The sequence below is a fragment of the Aquarana catesbeiana genome, linkage group LG06 (assembly GCF_042186555.1).
Source record: "Aquarana catesbeiana isolate 2022-GZ linkage group LG06, ASM4218655v1, whole genome shotgun sequence".
NCBI lineage: Eukaryota > Metazoa > Chordata > Amphibia > Anura > Ranidae > Aquarana > Aquarana catesbeiana.
The window spans coordinates 385,452,532-385,468,930 of record NC_133329.1 but is presented as its reverse complement, the minus strand read 5'-3'; the positions used below and the strand labels follow the sequence as shown (position 1 = coordinate 385,468,930).

General features: G+C 42.2%; 1 protein-coding gene across 1 annotated transcript in view; it reads left to right on the top strand.

Annotated features, from left to right (window-relative positions):
• Positions 1 to 10,381, top strand: part of MAP3K19 (mitogen-activated protein kinase kinase kinase 19) — a 69,990-nt gene extending 59,609 nt beyond the window's left edge. Inside the window, exon 14 of the mRNA XM_073634282.1 lies at positions 6,617 to 10,381. Within this exon, the coding sequence (XP_073490383.1) occupies positions 6,617 to 6,719 (103 nt within the window). The 3' untranslated portion in view covers positions 6,720 to 10,381. The remainder of the gene's footprint in view (positions 1 to 6,616) is intronic.
• The last annotated feature ends 6,018 nt before the right edge of the window (positions 10,382 to 16,399 follow it).

Genomic DNA, 16,399 nt, shown 5'->3' with positions numbered 1-16,399 from the left:
GCTCCCAAATGTCCCTGATTCTGAGGGACTGTCCCTGATTTGGAGCAATGTCCCTCTTTCCTCCTTATTTGTCCCTCTTTCCTCCTTATTTGTCCCTCATTTTGGCCTGATCTATATAGTTGTATAGAAAATGCACTATCTATAAGAAAGTGTTTTACAGTGCCCAACTTTTCATCCAATTTCTAAATTGCTGCAAATTTCACAAGCAAAACTTAAGGAATAATAGTGGTATAAAAAAAAAAGCACTTATGAGTTTAATCATTTTTTTGTATAATTCTCCTTTAAGGGGGGAGTGGCAGGGGGTGTGTCTTATGCCTACATACTTTTGCGAACAGGTGTCCCCCATCTCAGAAAGTTGGGAGGTATGGTGTAGCATTGTTAAATTACAGCCAGCAGTGCATGTTTATTGAATGAGTGGTTGTCACTTACCATGACTATGGAGGTGGAAGTACCAGGAAGGCTTGAGGATCAAAAGTTTCAACTTCATCTGAAAAGAAAATATAGGAGATCTCAACAAGGGAGATCACTTACAGGTTTAGTTGCAGTGCTTAAAGAAGAATAAAAATACACATCACTTTATATCCAATATAAAAACAGTATTGTGATGGGCAAGGCATGCAAATTTTATATATATATCTTTTTTTCTCAAACAATAGGTGCTGGAACTCAACCACGACCCCCCAAAACCCCTCCCGCCCACACACCCCCTCCAAATCACATCAAATAATGGGTGTGGTCATATTTCGCAAACAGTAGAAGGGTCATCAAATATCAGGATTGCATTACATACAGAGTGCAGAGTTCAGGGGGGTTACACACAGAGTGCAGAGCTGTCACCAGACTTCTGTGTTTACAAGTGATTGTGGTGAGCAGGCACCAAAGGGTCTGAGCCAGAGGTGGTGGAACTGAGTTCCACCAAGTTCCCCATGAAAAAAAAGCCCTGTATATATCTATGGTATTTATGAATAATAACAATAAAATAAATAGTCGGTGGCCACCTGACCATCACACACAATGTATATGTGTCCTAAAGACTATGGAAACCCTCCTCTTAAAACCAGGTTCTAAGTGAAGGTTATCATTAATATTACAATGATATTTAAGAAAATTGCGCGCTTCCAATCTTGTGATAACAGTTTGAAAAAGACCCTATTCTGTTCCATCATACCTGTGCCCCTGTACGCAAAGCCAGCTCCATTAACCTCTGGTCTACAAAGGCAGGTTTATGATTGGCATAGTAGATAAGTGGTTAAATCAAGCAGTAGCAGCTGTGAGCTTGGTACCAGCTTTAAGAGCCAGCGAAGGGCTTTCTGATAAGGGACTAGGTGGCTATAGATCTGGTGGCTCACTTATGGAGCTCTCAAAAGGCACCCACCCCCATCTTTTCTCTAGGCAGTTGTGGACCATTGGAAGCGGTTTCCCTAGTGAGAGCAGGAGGAACTCTGGGAATGGATCTCTCCTGCGACCGATGACCCTGGAAGTGATGCGCATCACTTCCAGTGTCACAGCTGTCATTCCTAGTGTAGCCGAGGATGCAGCTATTCAAACACTGCTTGAACAGCTGCGTTGGTAGACAATGGGGACATTGATTTGGGGGGGGGGGGGGGGGAGGGCTTGTTAGCTGCCTTGTAATAGCTTTCACAATTTAAAAATGGCGCTGTTTACATCCAGGGAAAACAGGAAGTCACGACAATACTAGAAAAATAATTTAAGCAATTTTCACATTTTACAAGCTTGCTTAATTTTTGTTATTTCATTTACTTTGGAGATTAGCAGTTTAGCAAATAGAGGGAGCTCTCAGTGGATTAGTGCAATTACTCAGTTAAAGACTGTTGAAATAGTGGCTACTCAGGAAGAGCACCCTTAGACCGATAATGGAAGGAAGGAGCAGTAAAGTCCAACCACTGTACAGCAATGAGTATGTAATGAGAAAGGATCATAAAATCCCTTTAAGGGAAAAAATCAAATTAGCTCATACAGGAGAACATTTCATCTTCCACCAGCCAGCATAAACACCCGTACTGCACATATCTTGGGAGTAGCATATTTTTCATGGCAACCCCTTCAGCCGCTTTTCCAATAACCCATCTGAAGTATATATTTTTATCTATGCTTGCGATAAATGTATCTTTGTGTTGCATAGAATTCTACTTGAAATATGTGCAGCTCACTTTGCTCTCCCAGGAAATCATTTCAAAGCCAAATCCATAAATTATCCATTGAATGTGAACAACCAGGTTAAGCAGTAAACTCCTGAAATGCTTCAGCAAATAAATTGGTTGAGTGATGCATGTAATGCAAAGCAAATTACCCTCACCAGCTTTTCTTTCAGTACAATACAGTATACACTATATTGTCAAAAAGTATTGGGACACCTGCCTTTACACGCACATGAACTGTAATGGCGTCCCAGTCTTAGTCTGTAGGGTTCAATATTGAGTTGGTCCACCCTTTGCAGCTATAACAGCTTCAACTCTTCTGGGAAGGCCATCCACAAGGTTTAGGTATGTGTCTATGGGAATGTTTGACCATTCTTCCAGAAGTGCATTTGTGAGGTTAGACACTGATGTTGGACGACGTGGCTCCCAATCTCCGCTCTAATTCATCCCAAAGGTTTCATATCAGGATGAGGTCAGGACTCTGTGCAGGCCAGTCCAGTTCCTCCACCCCAAACTCGCTCATCCATGTCTTTATGGACCCTGCTTTGTGCATTGGTCCAAATCATTTGAAGGGGGGATGATGTGGGGTTGTTTTTCAGGGGTTGGGCTTGGCCCCTTAGTTCCAGTGAAGGGAACTAAAGGCGTCAGCATACCAAGACATTTTGGACAATTTCATGCTCCCAACTTTGTGGGAACAGTTTGGGGATGTCCCCTTCCTGTTCCAACATGACTGTGCACCAGTGCACAAAGCAAGGTACATAAATACATGGATGAGCAAGTTTGGGGTGGAGGAACTTGACTGGCCTGCACAGAGTCCTGACCTCAACCTGATAGAACACCTTTAAGAATTAGAGTGGAGACCGCAAGCCAGGCCTTCTCGTCAAACATCAGTGCCTGACCTCACAAATGCGCTTCTGGAAGAATGGTCAAACATTCCCATAGACACACTCCTAAACCTTGTGGACAGCCTTCCCAGAAGTTGAAGCTGTTATAGCTGCAAAAGGTGGGCCAACTCAATATTGAACCCTACGGACAAAGACTGGGATCACATTAAAGTTCATGTGCGTGTAAAGGTAGATGTCCCAATACCTTTGACAATATAGTGTATATGGGGAACACTTACTAAGGTCTCATTTCCACTTGTGTTCTTTGTCAAAAGAGATCTGCAATTGATCACTTTTCACAGAGCGGCAAAGGGGACAGCTGACAGAGATTCAGAAGGTAATGAGACTGCCTCCTGAATGTCCTATTTTGTTCTAACAGCCGAATGGGCTTTATCAATGGGAATACTGTGCTGCGTTTTTTGGGGGCATGCCGCAACTGCGAGCCATTTATTGAAAAGGTGAGTACTGCCCACCAAACATGAGGGGGGTATACATTTTGCTGTGACAAAGCATGGTGCCATTTGTATACCCTCAAGAATATATATATATATATATATATATATATATATATATATATATATATATAAAACCATCTACTATGGTTCAATAATTCCAGGCATTGCCATGTTATACACAGCTTGAACCAATGTAATTGTGTATATGGTATACTTGGCCAATGCCTCTGGAAGCTGGAAATCACTGCTCCTTCGGTAATCTATACTTGCTTTCAGGTTCTGCACATAAGACTCCCCTGGAATGCATGGACAGGTAGGTGTCCTAATATTAAAAGTCAGCAACTACAGTATTTGTAGGTGCGGACATAATTTTTCCTGAAGGAACCTGGAGCTCCGCTTTAAAGTGTATTTCCACTTTTGCAGCCAACTCTAGATAACACATACTTTTAATTTATTACTTAATTAACCGCCTGATATTCGCCCCGTGTGTACGTCCCTATAGACAGGGTAAATTATGGTAAACATGAACTCCCCGGCTTCCTCAACATTGCATACAAGGGGAAAACTTTAGGCAGGCCATAGACGGTGCAAATTTCTTTCCTGCTACCACAGTTAGCAGGAAGGAAATTCGCTATGATTCCCCCATCAACACAGTGCTGACGGGAGAATCCCTTCTGATCAGTGGCGTCTCCAGCTTTCATATTTAGGGGGGGCACATGGGGGGACAGGGACAAAAGTAGGGGGGGCAACTGTAAAGGACGGGAGAAATCAGTCTGTTTTTTCAGTAACTGAGAGTCCTGGTGGAGTCCTTCCTGCAACTCACTCTTCTTCCTGCCAATCAGGATGCAGGGGAAGGAGCAGATCGGACGACCGTGGTTGTGTGAGCGCTCGCATTATGCAGTGTCAGCGAGCAGAGGGAGGGGGGAGGAATCACCCGCAGGAGCTGACTGGGGACGCTCTCCCTCTCAATAGAGACTGTGTTACTCCACCGGCGGCCCGAGTAAGATGCGGTGCATCCGCTACGAATCCAAACAAAAAGACATTGCCTTTTGTAAAAAAAAAAAAAATTAAATTCGGGGGCACAGCATAATGTTGTGGGGGTCAGGGCCCCCTCTGGCCCCCCCCCAGGGACGCCATTGCTTCTGATGAGCAAACGTTTTCTCCTGGCGAGGGTGGGCAGGGAAAGCGGTTACTGCCAGGAGAAGACAGTGATTATTGCAAGCTGCTATAGCAGCCTCTTGTAATAATCGCAAGGTAATCCAGCACGCTGGTTGTACCAAAGTTGATCGATTCGAACTGTGTATGGCCGGCCTTCGTTTCGGCAATTTCAGAAAAAAAAAAAAAGTAAAAATAAGCAACATTTGGAAAATATTTTTAGGTTATGCTATGTGAATGGGAACATGTAACAAAAAGTAGGTGTTATCTAGATTTGGCTGCAAAAGTGGACACACACTTTAAAGCGGAACTCCAGGCTCCTTCAGAAAAAAATGATGTCCGCACCTACAAATATTGTAGCTGCTGACTTTTAATATTAAGACACCTACCTGTCCACACATTCCAGCGGTATCTTCACCCGAGCCGATTTTTCAATCGGCTCTCGGATGTTGCCGCTGCCATATCGGGTAGGGGAAACTAGCAGTAAAGCCAGATTAATCGTTTACATCAGTTTTTCCATAGAGATGTATTGGTGTCTGTTTCTCATCCATCAACGGATGGATGAAAAACGGACAAACGGAAGGCCCATGTGAAATGGGCCTAAAGAATAGTTCCAGGCATCGCCAAGTTATATATACCAGTTTGGACCAACGTACCTTTACATACCATATAACATACCCGGCCAATTCCATGGAAGCTGAAATCACTGAAGCAGATACCGCTATTTCACCACTAGTGATGAGCGGCGGGCCTGATGAATTGTGAAACACAGGAGGACCGCTGCTCAGAACAGGTGCTATTCATAGAATGCTTTGCATTCCCTGAATGAATGCAAAGTGTTCTTTGATTGAATGAGGTGGAGAGTGTGACGTCACTGCGCTGCCTGCCCACCTTGTCCGATCAGAGAACACTTTGCATTCATTCAGAAAATGCAAAGTTTTCTCTGAATGGCTCCATGCCAAGCGGCCAGCTGACCTGCGTTCACAAAGCAGGAGTGCAGCTGCTATGTGCGGGACCTGAAAGCAAGTATAGATCACCGAAGAAACAGTGTCTACTTCAGTGATTTCCAGCTTCCAGAGGCATTGGCCAAGTATACCATAAACACAGTTACACAAGGTTTAGGAGTGTGTCTATGGGAATGTTTGACCATTCTACCAGAAACGCATTTGTGAAGTCAGGCAGGAAGGAAGGGGAAAATGCCCAGTAATGAAGTGGTTAAACAATGTCCTAATAATGGGTTAAAAAGCTCAGTTTGAGTTCTGCATTGTATGTTAATCAGGGGAAATTCAATGTGTCCCTTCACTTTCAAATTGTTCCGAGTGGCTTCCAATCTACCAAAAAGGCTTCCAATCTACCAAAAAAAAAAAAAAAAGATGAAAAATATTTTATGCATGTTGTGTGAATGGAAACGATGTGGGGGTTCTTCAATTTTGACAGCAAAAGGGAAATGTAAAGTGTATTTGCAGACAATTACTTAAATTTACACTTTGAATGTAGTAGCAAGCAGTTAAGTCATTTTTTTACTTTATTTTTGTAATGTCCCAATGGGGAGATTTTCCTTCACTTCCTGTCCCAGAGACAACAGGAAATGAGATGAAATCTCTCCAAACTGAGGGAATTCCCCTATCAGACAGCTGTCACTCAAATCCATCAAGTCCAACCTATGAATCTGGAAAAAAAAATCTTGCAGAATCTTTCCTTTTCTACTTTTTTAAAAACAATTCAATTTGTGGGTACAGAAGTATAATAAAGCTGGTAAGTTCACTAAAATCCTTGCATAGTATATAATTTTGGATGTTCAACAGGTTTGACAACAAAGAAAGTTATGTTACGTTAAAGTTACCTTATACAAGTTCTATTAAATTTGGGGACTGTACATAAATATTTGCCGACAATGCAGATTTTGTATGAATACGAAAACACAAAAGCTATAACAAACTAAACTTATGTTTTCAATTGATAGGGAACAGGAAGAGCGCCCCTCTGCAGAACAGCTCTTACAACACTCATTCACAAGGGAGAAAACCCCCCCTCAAAAATCCTTTCAGCCAACAGAAGATGCCTAGGAAGCCAGAAACAAGTACCAGAGAGGACCTTATTGCAATTCATGGCAATGGCATATTGAATGCAGACCTAAATCACACATCTCACCCACACAAAATGAAGACTGATTTGCCTGAGCTGTTGTATTGCATAACAGGAGCCTGTGACATCACAGAAGACAATAACTTTCTCTAAAGACATATTGTGATCATGGGTCTGTGTGAAAGAGGAACCTGTGGAAGAGCAGTTGTGGGACGCAGAAAACTACCTTTAATAAAGTAGCATCTGATATTGTATAGGAGATGATTTAAGGGAAAGATATTCCCTTTACTATTCATACTTTTGGTGCCATTGGAAAATGTTCTCAAAGTACCAGGATATTTTGAAAGTAGCCTTCATTATTCCAGCCAAATTTGTGTCTCTGATTTAGTGGAGAAAGCTTAGATATGCTAAACTGTTGGGCTTCTTTTTCTGCGCCCCCTCATTGGAGACATTTCCTCTGACTAGTTAAGTGATCATGCAGAAAGTGGAAGGGTAATCACCTTAGTGGGACAAAGACGGACAGAGGTTCTCACTCTACTAAACAGCTTTTATTTCCAGGTCAGCATCAGGGAGATTACTCATACTTCTCATGTCGTCATTCAGAAGCAATGGAAATCTTCCTAACAGAACGCACACACAAAAACCCTACATAGGTTCTAACATCCTTCAGGGGCCTGTACCTGAAACCTCAGACGACAGAAACAATCCTTAAACTCCTGGCTTGCTTTACTAGATTCCAGAAGTCAATGATATGTTCAGCTTCACTGTCCCAACACACATTATGGTAGTAGAATTACAGATTGAACTTAAAGCGGAGTTCCAGGCTAAAATCAAACTTCCGTCCTACCTCGCAGCGGCGAGTTACATCATCTCTGGATTTGCATCGTCCCCAAAGCTGCCTTCTAGGACCTGTGTGTCCCCCAGAAGACAGGGCAATTTAGAAAGCGCAGCGCGACTCGGGCATGCGAAGTAGGAAACCGGCCATGAAGGCTTCACAGGCGGTTTCCTTTAGTTACAATGCCGGAGCCTGCACCCAAGCTGGTCGAGGGCGAATCGGCTCTCAAAGTGGATGTAAACCCAATGTCATCCTTTCTAAACTACTGCCATGGGGGTTTTCTATAAGGATATACATGCCTCCTGCATGTATCTTTACCCGTCAAATGTCTCCCCTCTGTTATTAGACCCGAAAAACTGCATATTCTGTGGGTGGGTCTGTTGTCTGGAGCTCGGTGGGTGGAGTCGTGATGTCAGACTCCCCGCCCACCTCTACACTCCCCTTGTCAATATGCATTTTCTCCTGTGTATTTCTTACACTGAACTTCTGCTATGATCTCTAACATCCAGTGAAAAGACAGGAAAGTAACCACATGACTTCAGCATGCCAAATCATGCTGAAGTGTGGAACAGCCAATCCTTGCAGAGGTGCTGAAGAGTGGGGGAAGGAATTAAAAAATAATGCCTGTGTCTTAGGCTGAAGCACGAGATGTAAATCACCTGTCACTCACAGCAAGGGGGAGGATTTGACAAAGTTTCTCAGTTTGTCAAGATTTTTCTCACTGAACAATAAAAGAGGATTGCTCAGAGATGGATTAACTCTGTGTGGCAAGACTGGGCTCAAATGATAGGAAATCTTATACTCTACAGTATGATATTAAAAACAAAAAAACAAAATTCGGGTTTACATCCACTTTAAGTGTTCAGCTCTGAATCCAGCTTCCTGAACTCTAGTGATTCAAGAAGGCTGGAAGGATAATGCTGGAACCTTATTCTCCTAATGTTATAGGGGGTATAGAGGTATTTCACTAGGATGTCTGGTTACCTAGGGTACCAGCTTCTCAATAGCAAAGGACTTCTACTGTCTCATTGGTTTGTAATTTAGGGAATCAGATTGAAGTGTCACACCAAAACTGAATCACCTAGACACTGATTTATTCCGAGGCAAGTTCAGAAACTTTGTCACAAAACCAACACCTCTCCCTTTCTGAAGGCCCAAATGCTGGACAATGGTTAAAATGCATCATGAATTTTGACCAAATGGTTAAATAAACAGGCCTTAAAGTGGATGTAAAAATTTTTTTTTTCAATTAAGGCTTGCACCTTGTACAGTATAGGATTTCATGTCATCTGTGCCCAGTCTTGTCAAGAAGAGTTAATCCAGCTGTAAGCAATCCTCATCTTTTTTTCACTGAGATAAAAAAAACGGTCAGACAGAGAAATAGATGTCCGTTTCTCCCCCTTGCTGTGAGTGACAGGCGATTTACATATCTCATCCACGAGTGAGAGAGGCATTCTGTGTACTTCAGATCCCCCTATTTTCTTCTGCCGCTCTCCCAGGATTGGCTGCTCCCTACCTCAGCATGATTGGGCATGCTGAAGTCATGTGGTGACTTTCCTGGGTTTTGACTGGATGTTAGTGATTATGGGACATAATCCACAAGACCAGCAGAAGTTCAGTGTAAGAAATATTGATGCCTGGCCAAGGGGAGTGTAGAGGTGGGTGGGAAGTCTACTGACATCACGACTTCACCCACCGAGTTTCGGATAACAGACCCACCCACAGAATCTGCAGTTTTTCGGGTCTCATAACAGACAGAGGGGAGACATTTGACAGGTAAGGATACATGCAGGAGGCATGTATATCATTATCGATAACCACTATGGCAGTAGTTTAGAAAGGATGAGAGTGGGTTTACATGCACTTTAAGGAGCTGCTGATGGACTTTGCTTTTCAACAGTTTGGTCAAAACACCTGTTACTTTGTAACCATTGTCCAGTATCTCTTGTGAATTCATTACCAGTCATTGAGCCCTGACAAGTGTGAGCATTGAGTCTCCGAAATGCACTGGCTTTGTGACAAAGTTTATCTTAGCTTACCTTGGCTTGTTCACACTATTCACTTTAGGCTTCAATCAGATTAAAAACTGAATGTAAATTAGTGCTGTTACGGCCAGCTTCTAATGGGTGTCATATCTGAAGTTACACCACATAGAAGAAAAAAAGCAAGCCGACACTGAGTTTGTAATATACTTAATAAAAGCTAATATATTTAACAATAAAAGCAACTTCAACTTGTGTCAACTGTTGTCATTCCAAAACAAGGAATACAATAAGAAATGTAAGACTGAAATAGAACACAGCACACAAAAGAGTAACAAACAAAACCCTCAAATTAATAAAAAACATAATGAATATAGTAACAAAGCGAGCTCAGAGCATATTGGCCCCATAATGGATGATCAGGGGAAGTTTTTTTTACAAAAGACATGGAGAAGGCAACTGTAATGTATTGTTCGTTTAAGCTTTTGCAAAGAAAAAGGAGGGGTATAATAAATCAAGACTACATTGCTAGTAACAGAACATAGAATGTACCCTTGTGGCTAGCAGAAGCCAGTGTCCAAAAAAGATTTTAAAAACTTAACGTAAATAAATCACCAGGACCCAGGACCAGATGGGCTTACACCAGAGTCTCCTCAAACACATTACCCAGGTTAAAGCCATAGTTATTCCTATTTTTTATTGACAGCTTAGTGACTAGAATGCTAGAATGGCACCAGTATTGAAAAAAAAAAAAAAAAAAAAAGGACCAGGATATATATATATATATATATATATATATATATATATATATATATATATATATATATACACACATACATACACACACATGGAAATGACAGACCAGTCAGCCTAACATCAATAGTATGTAAACGGAGGGGATTATAAACTATATACAAGACTTTGCTTATGAAAACAGTATCATTAGTAGTAATCAGCAAAGATTTATGAAAGATGTTCTTGCCAGACCAACCCGTTAACATTCTATAAGTGAGCCGTCAGAGGAAGGCCTGTGGACGTGATGTATCTGGATCTTGCCAAATCATTTGATACAGTTCCCCATAAACGCTAATTAAACAAATCTGTTAGCATGGATGATAGTGTATGGTACCTGGATAGAAACTGGCTACAGGGGAGTGTCCAAAGAGTGGTAATAAATGGCATGTACTTAGAATGGTCTGGAGATGTAGGAGGGGTACCCTAAGGCTCTGTCCTGGGGCCAATTCTGTTTAATTTATTTATAAAGTATGAACTGTAGACTGAGGTTTCTTTAAATAGTTCAACCTCAGTGTTTGGTGATAATGCTAAGCAGGACAATAACTTCACAAGAGGATATAGAAAATTTAAATTTAGTAGACCTCTGAAAATGTAAATTTAGTAGACCTCCGAAAATTTAAAGGATGGGAAAATGAAGTTTAATGTTAAAAAAAAAAAAAAAAAAAAAAAAAAAAAAAATGTACAGTAATGCACTTGGGGGCTAAAAATATAAAGGCAAGTTACTCGCTAGGGGGTGAACCCTTGGGGGAATCAAAGATAGAAAAAAGATCTGGGGATCCTAGTAGACCACAGGCTCAGCAACAGCATACAATGCCAAGCTGCAGCAAGCAAAGCTAGCAGAATATTTGCATGCATTAAAAAGGGTATTTACTCGAGAGAAAAATATAATTCTGCTATTTTACAAAACTCTAGTTTAGGAATCTTCAAACCATGGCCCTCTAGCTGTTGCGGAACTACACGTCCCATGAGGCATTGTAAAACTCTGATATTCGCAGACATGACTAGGCATGATGGGAATTGTAGTTCCTGAACAACTGGAGGGCCGTAGTTTGAAGACCCCTGCTCTAGTTTGACCACATCTTTAGTATGCCCATCCCAGTTCTGGTCACCAATCCTCAGGAAGGATGTGCTAAATAAGAGAAATGGAGGACATCAGTTACAACAGGGGTCAGGCAATCTTTTTCCGCTTAAGGGCCGGATTCAATGTATGTGAATGCATGGAGGGGCCACATTCACCTGCTAATAAATTAAAATAGTAATATGGACCCCTTTACATTCGCCGCATTTCTGTACCCCCTTTACATTACACAGCATCCGTGCCTCTGGACCCCTTTACATCACACAGCCCCCCCATGTTATGCTTTAAAATTGTGTACACTCGTGGAATAGCGACAAATTACAATACTTAAAATTCTCCATAGGCGACGCCTTAAAAATTTCTACAGGTTACCAGTTTAAAGTTAGAGGAGGTTTGGTGATAGAATCATTGCTCTAACGATCGCAGGTGGTTTAAACACGGTTTATATTTGCGGTTGCGACTTACGTATGGGTTTGTTTCTGCGCGTGAGCACGGAGGGATGGGGTGCTTTAAATTTTTGTTTATCTAATTTTTTACATTTTTACACTGTTACCTGATCACTTTTATTGCTATCTGAAGGAATGTAGACATCCCTTGTGACAGTAATAAGCAGTGACAGGTACTCTTGTTGGAGGGATCTGGGGTCTAAGACACCAAATCCCTCCTTTGCACTTCTGTAATTTTTTTAAATTTGGCACCTTTAAGTCTTCTGTAAACTGATGTCATAACATCTCTTCCAGGTTACTAGATCCAAGACGCAATCTAAGACGATTCTGGCTTTGTTGGGATCTCCTGCCCCCGCCGCTGCTTGGAGTAACAGCCAAGCGGCTTCTTTGCCGCATGTGTTATCTCAAGAAAGCAGACCTGGGTTAAAACATCCGCGGGTCGGGTGCACGTGAATTCGTCACGTGCACTGACGGGCCAGACATTTAGCGGCGGTGGGCCGGATGTGCCCACGGGCTGTAGGTTGCCGACCCCTGAGTTACAAGGAACTACAAGCATTAAATGTATTCTACGTGAAGAAGAGACGCTTAAGAGGAGATATGATAGTAATATAGAGATCTCAATGGTGATTCTAACATTGGGAGAAAACTACTCAGTCTCAGGTCGCTTAAGAGACGTGGCCACTCAATGAAGTTGGAAGAGAAGCGGTTTAACCTTAAACTGAGTAAGGTTTTTTTTTTTACTCAAAGCAGTTAGCATGTGGAACTCCCTTTTAATTAAAAAATTTCAAAGTATTTAAAAACACCGATCTTGGCATTTTGAATGCTTTCAAGTGCCAGGGGGGATTTGCGGTCTTATAGACCCGGGCTCCCTTCATAAGAATACTTGTCACGTACCTATTGCTGTCACAAGGGATATTTACATTCCTTGTGACAGCAATAAAAGTGATCAAAAAAAAATTACAGCAACAGTGTACAAAATAAAAAAAAAATAACAAAAAATTAAAGTGCCCCCATCCCTGAGCAATTAGAACTGCCTTGAAGGTAGCCACTATCAAGCTCAAGACTCATGAAGAATTGCAGAGCTGAATGACTCCTGGACTGTAGAGTCCAAGGAGAGGAGTTAGAATTTTTTCCTGAGGAAGAAAGACTATGGCCTGAGCTGTGTCAAGGGCAACACCTAGATCAGGGGTAGGCAACCTCGGCCCTCCAGCTGTGGTGAAACTACAAATCCCACCATGCCTCTGCCTCTAGGAGTCATGCCTGTAATTGTCAGGGTCTTGCAATGTCTCAAGGTACTTGTAGTTTCAAAACAGCTGGAGGGCCAAGGTTGCCTACCCCTTACCTAGATACTCCAACTGACAGGTCTGTTGCAGCACAAACTTCTGAAGGTTCGGGAACCAAATAAACATTTTTAAAGGTGTGGAAGGTCTGCATTACATTGTCAGACATGGTTTGAGCCAACTGTTCCATATATAGGAGATGGTCCACAATGGGAATGCCCTGTGAGAATATTAAAGCTAGTATTGGCTAATACCTTGGTAAACACTTGGGGTACTGAAGGCAGACTGTGTGATTCCACAGCAAAGCAAGAGTAATATGCTGGAAAGATGGAGACATGCATGCATAATGATGTCCACAGACAGAAAGTCTCTCCAGTGGAAGGATGCTATGACAGACCTGGTGGATTCCATGCAAATTTTTCATACTTGAATGAAGACATTTAAAGCCTTGAGATCCAAGATGGGGCAGATGCCCCTTTTTGGTTTTGTAAACACTGGCAAAGACTCATTGGCCCAAAAGATCTGCTAGGGCAGCATGGAGTTCTGGTAGCCTGTGTGGAGAAATGGGTAAGTTGAACAACATGAAGCAGGGCAGAGGCAAAGTGCCTTTAGCTCATAGCTCCTGGACACCACAACCCTTACAAGATGCTGACCTTTCTGACAAAGGGGACTTGTCTGCAGGTTTAGGTATTTTAGAGGCTCAGAGTTTGCAACTGAACTGGGCTGCTGGATTTGAGTCTGGCCTAGGAGTGTGACCCTTGGGAGAAATAAAAAGAAATCCTTCTGGTGCATCTTTCGACAACTTCACCTATGAAACAAAGACGTTCGCCATCAAAAGGCATGCGCAAGTACTTTTTACATTTCTGTTCCACAGATCAACATTTCAGCCAAGGAGTGTTCTGCATATTTACAGCAAGAGATTCATTCAGGCAAAGAAGATGGGCAATAACTACTTACCTGTGTATGAAGTAGTATAGGGCTGAGACGTAAGTGTTCTACAACTAGTTAGTGAAGGATCCTTGGACATATACCTAGTCCATCCCCTAAGGTTTGACAAATGAACCACAATTATGGCAGGTTGCATGGCTTGGCATGTCAGTGACTAAGATTTGAAAAAGGCTTCCAGACATTTATCTATGGGATCCTTAAACACTGGTGTTTCCACAATAGGTAGTCAGTGTTTAATTAGGGTGGGATATAGGCCAGACCACCGTGGGAACTACCCACTTCTTACAAAATGCTTCATACAGATTTGGATTAAAACGTTTTGTAAGAGTAAATCCCTAATCAGGACTTCTCTAGTGTCTGCATAGATGACGTTCAACTAAGGAGTGTGCCAGAAAGGTTTTGAGGCTTAGGCCTCTCAGGGATTCCAGTCTAGTAACAGCACTGGCATCATCCTCAGAGTGTTAGGGTTTTAAGCTGGCCATTATGGTATCAAAAAACAATGAGGTATTTTCAAGCTTGGGAGCTATATCGGCTTAATTTAATGACACTCAGGAAAAAAACTCACAAACCAGCTGCTGAGATCAATATAGGCAACAAGGACTAACTGGGGCTAAAAGCACTGTGTCCCTTGCAAACACCAATCATGGAGAGAAACTGCCTCATGTCGGAACATAGGAACAGTTTGCACACACTCAACACTGCCAATTAGTAATGCTCGGTTCACACTGCTGCAACATGGGATCAGACTTGTGAGACCCCAGGTCGCATGACATGTCAAATTCAATATTTCCCCTTTGAAAGCCATCTTAACTGATGGAGCTGTGACTTTAGAAAAGGTTCCTGTACTACTTTGGTCCAACTTGGGTGTGATTTCAGCCCTTGTACAGGCTCCTAAACAGCATCCAAGTCAGAAGGAAATTTGCCGTTGCAGCAGCGTGAACCGAGCCTAACACTCAATTTCCATAGGGGGCGATAGTGGTACTTGACAGTACCAGTAATGTAGTAGTTCCCAATGCAATTGTGGAGCAAGTGTTCTGTAGCTGTGTTGGGTTGCCAAAATGAAAACGAATTGCACAGCAACCCATCATGCTTGGCGCATTAGCGCATTTTAGCAGACATATAATGCAATTTAGTGGCACATGTACAGTGCCTTGAAAAAGTATTCATACCCCTTGAAATTTTCCACATTTTGTTATGTTACAACTAAACACGTAAATTATTGGAATTTTATGTGATAGACCAACAAAAAATTTCAAGGGGTATGAATACTTTTTCAAGGTACTGTACGTGTGTAGAAGCCCTTCATCTAGTTCTTAATTTTATTTATTTTTTTGGAAAACAGAGTAAGATTTCCAGATTGAATTCATGATCACTGTTCTGATACTCAGATAAAGTCCCAGTAAAACTCACCTCTCTTTCTGCAAAGCAGCCATTAAACAAACTTGGTGTAACCCTGTGAGGTGGTGCCTGACAAACACCACAGAATAAAGGAAACTGGAGTACTTTAATGGCTAAGGCGTGGTGACTCAGCATGCTATATAAACCCATCACTGCCAGTCATCCTTTCACTCAGCATGTCAAGGTCACTCTGGAGCATAAACATGCAGGCCTTTCACATTTCTGTGGCTAGGCCAACAGATAATGCAATTAGACTGAAGAAGATGGAAACCAGCCACACTACACAAGTACCCATTGGTGATCACTGCCTTTGCTTTTTTAGAACTACTGTGTTTCCCCGAAAATAAGACCTGCCCCCAAAATAAGACCTACTGTTATCTTCCAGGAGGGCTGCAATATAAGCCCTACCCCAAAAATAAGCCCTATTATAAAATACTTGTAAAATACTATAATCCACTGTCTTACAGTAGTATATAATGTGCAATGTGTGTGTGTTTCTGTAATATAATTGTGCCAAATACCTTCGGTACAGTGCCGCTTTGTGCTCAGCTGACCTCCCGCTGCTTTCCTCCTCTTCTCCCTGCTGTCAGCGGGGGATCTCGCCCCCCCCCCCCCAACCCTGCAGTGCTCGGAGCGGGGAAGAAAGCTCTGGCGGGTCACGGAAGGGAGCTATAAACGAAGGTATTTGGCAAAATTATATTACACAAACATTGTGCATTATATACTACTGTAATAGAGTGGATTATAGGATCTTACAAGCATTTTAACTCGGTTCACACTGAGGATTCCCGATAGGCAGAGGGGGAGAAAGCACATGACATAAGACCTACCCTGAAAATATTTGGACACAGCGGGAGCCAATCAGCTGGTCCAGCGGCTGCAACCTGCTGATCGTTCAG